The sequence below is a fragment of the Camelus dromedarius genome, chromosome 24 (genome assembly GCF_036321535.1).
Source record: "Camelus dromedarius isolate mCamDro1 chromosome 24, mCamDro1.pat, whole genome shotgun sequence".
Classification (NCBI taxonomy): Eukaryota; Metazoa; Chordata; class Mammalia; order Artiodactyla; family Camelidae; genus Camelus; species Camelus dromedarius.
In genome coordinates, this window is record NC_087459.1 from 9,693,365 (window position 1) to 9,704,693 (window position 11,329).

Genomic DNA, 11,329 nt, shown 5'->3' on the forward strand with positions numbered 1-11,329 from the left:
GATGGGGAGTTCCAGGGTACCCAAGTTTGCAACCATCTTAAGGCTCAGAGGATAGCCTCCTACCAGCAGGGGCTGAACCTGCGAGTGTCACAGCCTCTCTGTTCAGTGTGGTTGGGCATCTGGGTTCTCCAGTTTCTGGCTGTTTTTCCCTGGAAAGAGATAGTACAGATGAGCAGGTAAAGCTTACAGTATGTGGGGTCAGCTGACACATTAGTTGAGGCCCTTGCAAAGTTCTCCATTAGGATCCTGTGCCCTTTCCAGAAGCCTCCAACCAGTGAATGCCAAGTCACTATTTAACTCTCTGATCTCCTCAAAAGAAAACAGGCTCCCTGACCTTGCTGGCAAGATGACATCCCTCTCATAGCATAATGTACCTCTTCTCTATAGCTCTTAACACAGCTGCAGTGTCCCACTCACTTGTGATTAACACATCTCCCTAGAAAGTTTAGCAAAACTGTAAACTCATGACAGACAAAGGATCTCTTCACAAAGCTACCACTCATCAAGTCACCCAAACCAGAAACTTTCAAGTCATCTCTTACTCCCTTCTCTCTCACCACCACCAAGTGGTCACTTTTTAAAGCCACCCCATCTTTCTCACTCCTGTGACCCCTGCTACAGGCTGTCTCTCACTCACTCTATTGTAACAACCTCCTGAGTGTCCGTCGTCTCCGGGCTTGTCCTGATCTGCAGCATCTGGCTACAGAGTCATCTCCCCAAAGCAGGTAATATCGCAACTCTGTCCCTGCCTTCCTGTTGACCCAGGCCAGTGCTATTGGATAAGGGTGTAGACACTGGAGACAGGAAGAAGCAGTCAGATATGAGAGATATTTGAGGTCGAATCCACAGGACTTGATGATAAATTTGAGGAGCAGAGGAAGGAGTGTGTGTTGGCAGTGTGAGCAGTTGTCTGGATGTGGCACTACATACTGGGGCAAACAGATCAAGGACTAAAAGCATGAGTTGGGTTCTGGGCATGTGTTTTGATGCCTCAGAGACACTGAAAGAAGATCTCTCATAGGCACTTGAATATAGAAATCCCGAGTGCAGGAGAGGAAAAACTGGAGCAAGACAGAGTGAGGTATTTGTAGTCATGGAAGTGGCTAAGCTGGCTTGGGGAGAACATGCACTCAAGTGAGCCTAGGATACATTCTAAGTAACCAGAAGCATGTTAGAATTTGGCTTTGGAGCACACAGAAATCAGGCAAGGAGACTGGCACCGGCTCTAAAGAGGTGTTGGCTTAAAACACACACACACACACACACACACACACACACACACAACTTAAAAGTTGTGAGTCGAGTTTATTCAGTGCGTTACTGAGGACTGTAGCTGGGAGACGAGATGGGCTCTCACGCTGAGAAACTGTTCTTAAAGAATTGGGGGGATAAGGACATAGGTGATTTCTGACAAAGGGGTACGCATTCAAGCACACACTTCAATAGAAGGTTGCTGTCAGTCCCAAGGAACAGAAATCTTAGTTAATGGTTTTGGTGCTTTTCCAAGTACAGGAAGATGCAAGAACTGGGGTTCATAAAATTTCCTTTCAAAAATATTTATCTGAAGGTCTGTTCTGCCAGTTTTCCCACAGCACAGAGTGCCTCACTCCTGATCTCCGCCCTGAACTCCTGTCAGCGAGTGTTGAAGGTTGGCGACTACAGTGTCTATAAAGAACTCAAGCCTTGTAGAACTGGACAGCCAGCAACGTTCTTTAGTTGGCAGAAATTCTAGCCAGGGCTAGTGAGAAGCACAAAGCACCCCTTTGGAGAAGACAGAGACACACAGGCAGGGCAAGCCCGTAACTTGATACTGCCAAAGCGGGGTTAGGGCCAGGGAGGTGGCGCTGGGCTCCCCTTCCCTCCCCCAGGGCCGTCAGTGCCTAGCTCAGCGAGATTCGGGCTGGCCCCCAACAGTCACACCACCATAACCCTTCCCTTAGTGCGGAGGGAGAGACCAGAGGAGCCCCTCAGCCACCGCTCTCACGCCGCCGCTGCCGCCTCCCGGTGTCTGCGGAGACTCCCATCCCTCGGCGAGTGATGGGGGCGCACCGGAAGCCAGGCAGAGCAGCCGCTGGTTCCCACGGATCCCAGGAGCATCGTAGCTACTCGGCCCGATGAGGGCCCGGAAGTGAGAGCACTACTTCCGGTTCCCTGCCTTGTGAGCCGCTCTAGCGCGTCTCGTCTCTTTAGCACTTCCGCCGGCTTGCGGGGTTGGTGGCCTTGCCCAAGCCGCTGCGTCTCGTGGAGGCCGTGCGGATCCTTATGGGAGCCCTTCTCAGCGCACTCTGGCCTCCCAATTTCCGTTTTAGGCGGCGACCCATGCGTGCCACCGGTGGCCTGCGTGGCCGAAGGTATTTGTCCCTGTGCCGCCGCCATAGAGCAAAGACTGGAAGAGAATTCGACGTCTAATGCGACATCTAATGCTGTCTCCTGTTGCAGTGCTGGAATTTTCTTCTGAGTTCCGAAGAGCAGAGAATTTTACCGCCAGTGTTAAAAGACCCTAAGTCATTCGTTAACCCTCTCCAAACCACAATCCCGCCAGTCTTTAAAATTCATCTCATTAAAAGTACTAAAGTGTAAAAAAATTTTAAAGTTCACTTCATTGCCATCATGATTAAAAAAAGCATTTATTGGATGCCAAATTGCACATCAGATAGACATAATCATTGCCCAGTGAGAGCTTGCACTCTAGAGCTAAGACTGATGAGAATACACCAAAAACTGTAAAATCAAAATATTAAACAGACAAACAGCACAAGTGCCTACAACAAATATACTTTCCAAGGTATCCAAAGGAACTAGAGATTGCAGCATATTTTCAGGTTTACATAACTGTATATTTATTTCACATCCTCATCCTCCCCAGACTGTTAATACAAGGTAGGATGCCCCCTCCCCCCAAAAACTAAAACACCTGTAGTCTGATGGGCCGTGAAAAGATGGATAACGGTCATCTTGCTATCAGATCAGTAGCTCTTTCAATCTACAAAACTAGAACAGATGAGTATACACACTTCTCATGAAGATCATTGAATTACCCTTTAAACAGATAGTCCGAGCAAAAACACCTTCCAACTGAAATCCTCTAGGCATAACAAGTTTAATGAACAATTTCAAAGAGACTCTTTATTCAGATAAACTATAACTTGCTTTGTATGCATATCCAGTGAGTTGGCAGATAACTTGGAGCAAAATCTGCAGTATCAGATTGCATGACCTGTTGCAGCTAACAGAATAATGCCACTTAATTATATGTAATCTCAGGAGTCAAAGACTTAAAACGGCTGCTATGAAATGTCACTTGTTTTTAGTTTTAACTCCCTGAATTACTGGCTTAGTCATTTTCTATGTTAAATGGGGAGATGTAATAGACTATCACTTATTGCAACAAAGCTGTAAACAACACTATTTTGAGTCCGACTCCTTCAAGAAAAACAATTAAATTCCACCATTTCTTTAATTACAAAATGTAAACTGTTGACATCTAAATTCCATTGGAATGATGCTTTTCATCATCATGTTTTCATCAATGATGGCTGTTACAGAACCTGAAATCCCAGCAGCCCAGTAGTCACGTTAAGGACTTGTTTGATACACATTTTCATCACTGCATCAACAACCAAAACCAAGACATTTGGTCAAGAATTGATTTCTTTAGTACAGATTTTCCACCCTGCATAATGTGTCAACATCCATGGTGCAAAATGTAGCGAGCCAACTGTTTTTAACAATAAACTCCTGCACTGAGTGTTTCATCCCTGTATTAACTTTCACCCAAGTACTGATGAAAACTAACATGGTAGGCTAATGATATCTTTGGGTTGATGACCATCTGTGGAATGTATGTCTGTCAACACTGAACAGAAGGGAGAAAATGCCATAAACATAAAAACAGCACAGATCTCACTGATGGGCACTGACCTCTCCCTTCACCTCCTTGGACTAAAAGCAGCTTGAATTACATCTAGCAAATTACATCCAGTAAATGTATTTAGGTGGAAGTTCCCAGTAAAGCAACAATTGAAAATATGCCTCTTTCACAGTAACTGACTCGGGTTTTTTTTCCTCCACATACCAATCATTAACAATATTACACCAAAAAGGCATTTTAATTACATTCATGTATATATTAATGTCTCCATAAAAGATATTTTTCTACCCTCTTATGGAGGTTTGGCATAATCTTCCAAAATCTAGAACATAAACATGTAAAACTGAAGTTAATTGTGAAGGAAGCCTCAAAGGTGACTTCCTATATTGAATGCAGAACAGTATTTCTGGTGTAAATTCTCAACTTCCCCTGTATTTTCTTAGGAGCAAAGGAAAGAATGAGAGCTTCCATATTTCAGGTCAGCCCCATTCTGTCCAAGTACCTTCTACAGTTGTCTTCCCTACTTCCTTCTGCAGCAACTCTGCTACTGGGGGCCTCTTTCCTGGATTCATTCCCTACCCTGCAGCTCTTTAGTCAACTGAAACGTGGGAGCCCCTGTTATGTGCTGGTGGGAGGCACTGTGTCCGCTGCTCCCACCAAAGGCAGAAGCAGGAGAGCAGAGAGACAGTCTGTTCTGCTGTTCAGCAAAGATCATTATATCCCAGAGCTGACTGATAAGAAACATAACTGGAGATTATCTTTCTACACAACTCTAAGCCCCTTTCTGGAGACTTGCTGGAGAAAAACCTACAGGAGACCTCGCGTTTTTATTTAAGGCCCCGAAGCCCCGGCAGACTGGTGTCCTGTAACCTAAGAGTGGAGACATCCGAAACAAAGAGCCAAGTGTGACCTTGACATACAGAGCACAGGGCCTCAACTGTGGATCTGCAAACAAGGAGTTAAACAAGAAGGAGAAGTCAGGGAAAAGGAGTGGGTGAGCTGGGTCAGGGCTACTGGTTTCTGTTTCCCTTACCAACAGTATCTTCCTGCCTCTAACACGTGAGCTTGCAGCAGTAGCTGGCATCTTTCTGTACATTCAGTTCTCAGTCTGCTGTTCAGTAGAGAGACTACATCCTCCGGGTACCAGTTTCCACCCAATTAGTCCTAAAGCGGCCTGTTATTATTGCTCATGAGATTTTCCAGTGATAATCCCATTTTAGTAACTGCTATACTTTTATACTATTTAAACAGAATAAAACCATTCTCACATCCCAATCAAAAACCCCTTTCAATGCTGTTTTGCTGACGGGTACCCAATCAATTTTGCCTTAAAGAGAAATTCCTTATGAATGTATATTTACAAGATTCCTTGGTTCTTTAACATTAATAACCATTCCATTTAACAATATTTTGCTCCAGTATTTATATTTAACAGTACTATCTAAATACCTACATATTTTCAAGTACTTTGATTAAACTCTAACGATTTTCTATGTGTATCTCTCTTTGGATATGAGGAAGAAAAAAAATTTTTTAAACCAAAACTCAGCTAAGACTTTAAAGACTATACTCTGTAGAGTTTGCAATCTCTGATGATAGGGATGGAGTTTGAACTTGAAGTCCTGGAGAGAATACAAGGATAGTCCTTTCCTGTCAAATTTACTCTGACGATTAAATAATACACCTAACGCGTCCAGCGTGCTTACTAAACAACAGTCACTGTTACTTGTTGCAAGGCAGGCAATGTGCTTTGGTAGACACTTGGAGGCAAATCCTCTTAGAGAGAAGCAAGTACCTTTCCCTTGGTCAAGTCCAGACACCAGAAAGGGCTAGTCAGACTGCCAAAATCCCTTCCAAACACTTGAATCATAAAGGCCAGTGGCATCAGATCCGAGAAGAGGAACTCCACCGACACCAACAGCTATCTCGACACTAACTAGTCAACCTATTTGGGAACTCTTCACCTGGCAGGGGGAAAAAGTTTCCAAACTGCTCCAGAAATTCACATGTAAAACAAAAATCTCATACAAACATTACATTTAGATTGTTATAGCAAAAAAAAAGTATAAAACAGATATAAAAGTATTTACTTTCCTAGATCTGCAGAACTAGTAAACAATTAATACATTTTCCTTCTAAAACTTACTTAGAAACCATGTAGACAAAATTAAAAGAACTCTAGCAATACCTTCATTTTAATGAAAACTGAATTTTTTTTGAAGTTCTGCATCATGCTCCAGCTCACACAAATGGACTCTGAACAGTAACTGAGTTACCAAGTCAGAATTCTGGCTTCATTCACTAGCTGTGACATGGACTCTGCTTCCGAGACTCTAAAATAGAAATCATGGTGCCCAATCAAGGTTGTGGTGAAAATGAAATGCTTTCTTACATGGAATGTGTGTAAAGTGCTTAGCACAGTGCCTGGCACTTACACTGGGGTGACCATGCCCCAGTTTTCCGTTTAGATGCTGAAAAGCACAAACATTCATGAAAACTTGCTCTATTTACATGGCGTTTCTCAAATGGGTTCGCTCATGGGCAGTGAGATGTGTCTTCAACCTGAAATGTTTCCCACACACGGTACATTTTAAAGGGTTCTCTCCTGTGTGGCTCTTCCAGTGGCGGGCAGGCTCTGAGGCCGAGAGGAAACTTTCCGCAGGCGTTTTGCACGTCTGGGCCTTTTCCCGTCTATGAGTGCTTTGATGGGAAATAAGCTCAGAGAGATGAAGACAGGTCAGCGGACACTCGGGACATTTGAAGGGTTTGAATTTGGAGAATGAAAGCACATTTCCCCCACAGTCACTGCAGTGTTCAGCACTGTCCTCGTGGCCTTTCTCAGGGAGGGCAGGGAGTGGGGGCTGCAAAGAGCAATTCCTGCCCGGGCTGGGCAGATGTTGGGGGGCTGAAGCCTGCCTTTTCTCAGGCAGAGCGAGGTTTGTTTGCTGACCGAGATACTTCCCGTGGGCTTTTTTGGCAGCATGGGTCTTCTGATGCTGGGCCAGTCCCGGAAGCCACAGAAAACCTCTCCCACACCTGCCACAGGTGTAAGGTTTCTCCTTTCCGTGGACATTCATGTGCCGAGACAGGTGTGAGTGCTGGCGGAAGGTGCTGCTGCACTCAGCACATTTATAAGGCTTCTCCCCGGTGTGGATTCTCCTGTGTGTTCTCAGGTTGGCTCGGTGATTGAACATCTTCCCACAGTCCCCACAGTTATACTTTTTCTCTCCTGAATGCATTTTCTGATGCAGAACCAAGTATGAACTATCACTGAAGCTTTGGTTACACTCAGGACACTTGTATGAATTTGTGGCTTCTCCCCCAGGAAATTCAAGAATTTCAGAAAGTGTGCTGGTTCCTAAACACTGAGATAGCTCTACCAATGGGGTATGGTTTTCGATAGTAACTAAAAGACTTATGAGCCTTTTCTTGCAGGCAGAAGTTCCTGATATTTTCCTTTCGCGGTTTCCAACTCCATGCTCAGAGGATTTTTCTGGGCAATAGACAAGAGGAACAGCGATGGAGTATTTTTCTAAGGCAAGCTCTTCAAGTCCCATTGATTCGAGACTTAGCTGCTGATTAATCTCAATCTTGCCTTCACCTCGATAAAAACAAAACAAAGCAAGACAATAAACACTCTCAAGTAGTACAGGGTAAAGAACAAGCTAAGGTAGTTACACAGAGGACCACGAAACTCTAGATGGTTTATCCTATTGGCCAGACCCTGCTAGGATGGCCAACAAAACTCAGGCCTTCAAAAAGCATTCCTTTTTAATATTTTCCCCAACATTCTCAATTTGTAAAGCCACTGTATCAGTCCAAAAGGGGTCTTTCCATCAAAGCAACAGCCCTAAGAATGTCCCAGCTCACTGCCTGGGAAGGGTTTCTGGCCTCCAGGACAGTGTGCAGGAATCCAAACAGTACGCAGGGGTTTTGCTGATTCGAGGAGACAACATTCAAGGATGCCAAGGTGGCTAGAATTAGACAGCAAAACACAGAGAAGAGGCAGATGCCCAGGCACAGAGCTCTGGGCATCCAGGCTGGGTCCCCTTAAGACTCTAGCTGTGTACTCATCTGTAAGTGCATGTGAGGAAACTACCCCAGGCCAGGGAAAGACCCACCAAAAAGGAACAGAAAGAACAAGCTACAGAGTTCACGTAATAGTTCAATAGTTCAATAGTTCTTGTTCCTACCAGCCAAAGTGGAAAGACCCCCAACACACAGAGCATCAGGCAGTATCCTTAGAAAGACTTTGCCTTAGTAGCAGGCCACATCAGCCCTAGACTACAGTTAGTGCTGAACACACCCTAACAAAGCAACAAGCAAGCTTTAAAAGGATCATATTGATCCCAAGTAACTTAAATTAGCATCCCACACCAAAGTCCAAAAGTAATTTTAAAAATATAACAAAAGCTAGCATCCAACAGAAAACTCACAACGTCCAACATCCAATCAAAAATCACCAGGCATGTAAGAGGCAGACAAATATGACCCATAACTAGGAGCAAAGTCAGTCAACAGAAGCAGACCCAGATATGACACAGATGAAGAAACTAGTAGAAAGAATGTTTGAAGAGCTATTATAAAAATGCTTCATATGTTCAAGAAGGTAGAGGCAACTAACATGGTAAAGAGAAGTAGAAAATATAAAATGTGAGTTATGAGAAAGCTCAAATAGTCAACCCTAGTCAAGGATAAAATCTACTTAGGCACAGGAACATTTCTATGTATAGTTCCTCTCAGGTGAGAAAGGCACAGTACTACCTTAAGAGTAAATTAATTTTGAATCTTTAGCCAATAATAATAATTCATACTAATGGAGTTTCACAAGTAAAGTTATGAATTAACCATAACAAATATTTGGAAAGATAACCAGGTACTGCCATGTCTTAGGCAAAAACCACAATCACAGTACTAGACAGGATTTGTGGCTTTTACGAGTCATTTCATCTTTTGAAAACTGCTCTCTCTTAAAAATAAAATAAAATAAAATAAAAATTTTAAAATTAAAAAAAGGCTGGTAGACAAAGACAAAAACTTACATGGAGCAAGAGAAAAATGACTCATCAGATACAGGAGAACAATAATGTAATTAACAGGTGGCACCCCATCAGAAACAATGAGATGGGGGCGAGTGAAGGAATTTAAAACAAACAAACAAAATGCTCTCAAATAAGAATTCTATATTCAGTAAAACAGTTCTTCAGAAATGACAGTGAAAGAAAGTTATTTCCGGGAAAATACTGAGAGAACTTATTGCTGTCAGAAACATTTGATGAGAAATACTAAACGAAATTTTTCTGAATGAAAAGAAGTCGCACCAGCAAGTAAAAAACTGACTTATTTGAAAAGAAATAAAGCATGTTGGAAATTTTAATTATATGGTAAGTACAAAAAACTTTTAAAAAAATGCTCTCATGCAAGTGCTTTTCATATCAACATAAATCACTCAGGGATGGGTCTCACTCCCCCATACCAACATGTGGATGAGATATGAAATCCTAATCCTAGAACTGACAAAAGTTCCAAAATGCAGGAAAAACAAATTGTCTTACCCATTAAGGCCTTATCCATGAAACACTCCTGTGCCATGTCTCTGCCGAGGGACCTCTGGGCAGGGTGCAGACTCACACACTCCTCTTGAGAAAAATACACAGCCAGGTCCTCAAACAGCACTGGTCCCTGAAGCAACATGAGAGCCAATCTCAGGACAAGAAGCCAGAAAGCCACCCCCTTAGTCAGTGTAGGAAGGCTGGGAAGAGCTAGCAACATCAGAGACAAAGGAGAAAAGGGCTTGGTATAAAAGATCCTGCGTGCTGGGGAGTGGGTATCAATGGGTCCTAAGGGCTGGGGGATGGGGATTGGGAAGGAGGGAATGAAAACGAATGTAACTTTGGAGGCAGAGGTTTAAGGACCAAAAGGGTAAATAAAGTGTGAGAAGTTCTAGAAGAAACTATTAGAAGAGAAAAGATGAGGGAATGACTCTCAGTGAGGGAAACCACTACGTAGGGACTCTCTAAGGTAAAGGAGAAGACTAAGCAGCCCGGGAAGAATCATGAACAGGATGGAAGTTCCAGTGTTCTCCCAACATCCTTCCTTTTGCTGGTCCGTCTCCTTCCCCATGACACTCATTGCTAAGCTCACTGTAGCATCATATCCAGATCTATTCCTCCTTCCCTAAGTTTATCAGTCCTATAAATCAACAGAACTTGGACATGATTAAGAATCACTTGGGGGTTCTGTTTGTTTCTGTTTAGTCAACAGATGTGGAATGAAGCTTAGAAATTTGCAAGTTTGAGCAGCATGCCATGGAGACACTTAGGTACACTGTTACAGCCTTCTCCAACCGGCCTTGATCCCAGTTGGTGGTTCTTAGAGGAAGGCTCTGATAAGCCATTACTTCTACATGCCTGGTAGGAACATAGACAGCTTGGTGAAAGGGATATCTGGGGATCAGGAACCCTCGCATCATGATGGGTGAGGCGAGGCAGAGGCTAAAAGGAGTGAACGGAACTTGGACCGAGAGAAGGGACCGGGTCTCACCTGAGCCCCGGTTGTAGGGAGTGTGGATGCCATCTCGGGGGGATGGAAATGCCTTCTTCAAGTCGCCACGAGGACTTCGGGACCGATCTGGGAGGGGAGAGAATAATCCTTGGAGGGACCAATTCGTTTGCAAAGCTCCTCCACGCACCCCTGGGCTCCCTCGCTTCCCCACCCTTTTTAAGATCTGAGCCGATGGCTTCTCTCCCTGGCCCAGCGTCGGAAAGGCCGACTCCCGGGCCAGCCAGGCCCCACTTACCGCTCCGAGACTAATGATCTCAGAAAGCCTCCCTCCACCCAGGAAGAAGCAGCAAAAAGCTACGCCCGACAGAGACTCGAGACTTACAGCAGCGACCACCGCTAGGCGCCACCGCTGGGCTCCCACGGTCCCATGCTCCCCTACGCTGGACCTGCCAGGAAAGCCGCCGGATGCTGCCCGCCGCCCAAGTTTTTACGCAGCCTTGTCCTGTGATTGGCCAGCGTGACGCCGGAGGGGGCAGGCCTTCTAGTGTGTTGACCAATAGAGTTCCTCAATAGAGGACACGCATGGCTCGCTGGGCATGCTGGGAGTTGTAGTTTTCCTTAGTTTTTCAAAACAAGTGTTTCCGAATCCGCTGCCTGGGTCTCCCCCGTGAGCCCCTTGCCCGCCGACCCGATAAAGTGGAGCGTTAGGATTATCACAGAGGGATGTAATGTTTCAGGGAAGGAGGAAAGCAAGTAGACGGGGAGAATTCGGAACCAGAAAGGGTACGGTATTGAAATGGGGGTTCGGCCGGCAGTGCCCTGTGGGTCTGAAACTTGAGTCCCGCCAAGTGGCCAGGAGTGCGGGTCCCAGTCTTGCCCTGAGCAGTCCACTGTGTCTTGGGTGGACTTCGGGGCCGTGGAATGTAAACGGGTGTCTTCTGCGTGGACAAAGTT

At 44.8% G+C, this 11,329-nt stretch overlaps 1 protein-coding gene across 1 annotated transcript; it reads right to left on the bottom strand.

Moving 5' to 3' along the window:
• Positions 1-2,608: 2,608 nt before the first annotated feature.
• On the bottom strand, positions 2,609-10,822 carry ZNF597 (zinc finger protein 597). Its single transcript, XM_010992539.3, has 4 exons — positions 10,758-10,822; positions 10,415-10,501; positions 9,427-9,553; positions 2,609-7,472 (listed from the first exon to the last, which is right to left on the bottom strand). Exons 2-4 carry the CDS (start codon positions 10,445-10,447, stop codon positions 6,379-6,381), a joined length of 1,254 nt encoding a protein of 417 aa, XP_010990841.3. The 5' UTR covers positions 10,448-10,501; positions 10,758-10,822; the 3' UTR covers positions 2,609-6,378.
• Positions 10,823-11,329: the final 507 nt, after the last annotated feature.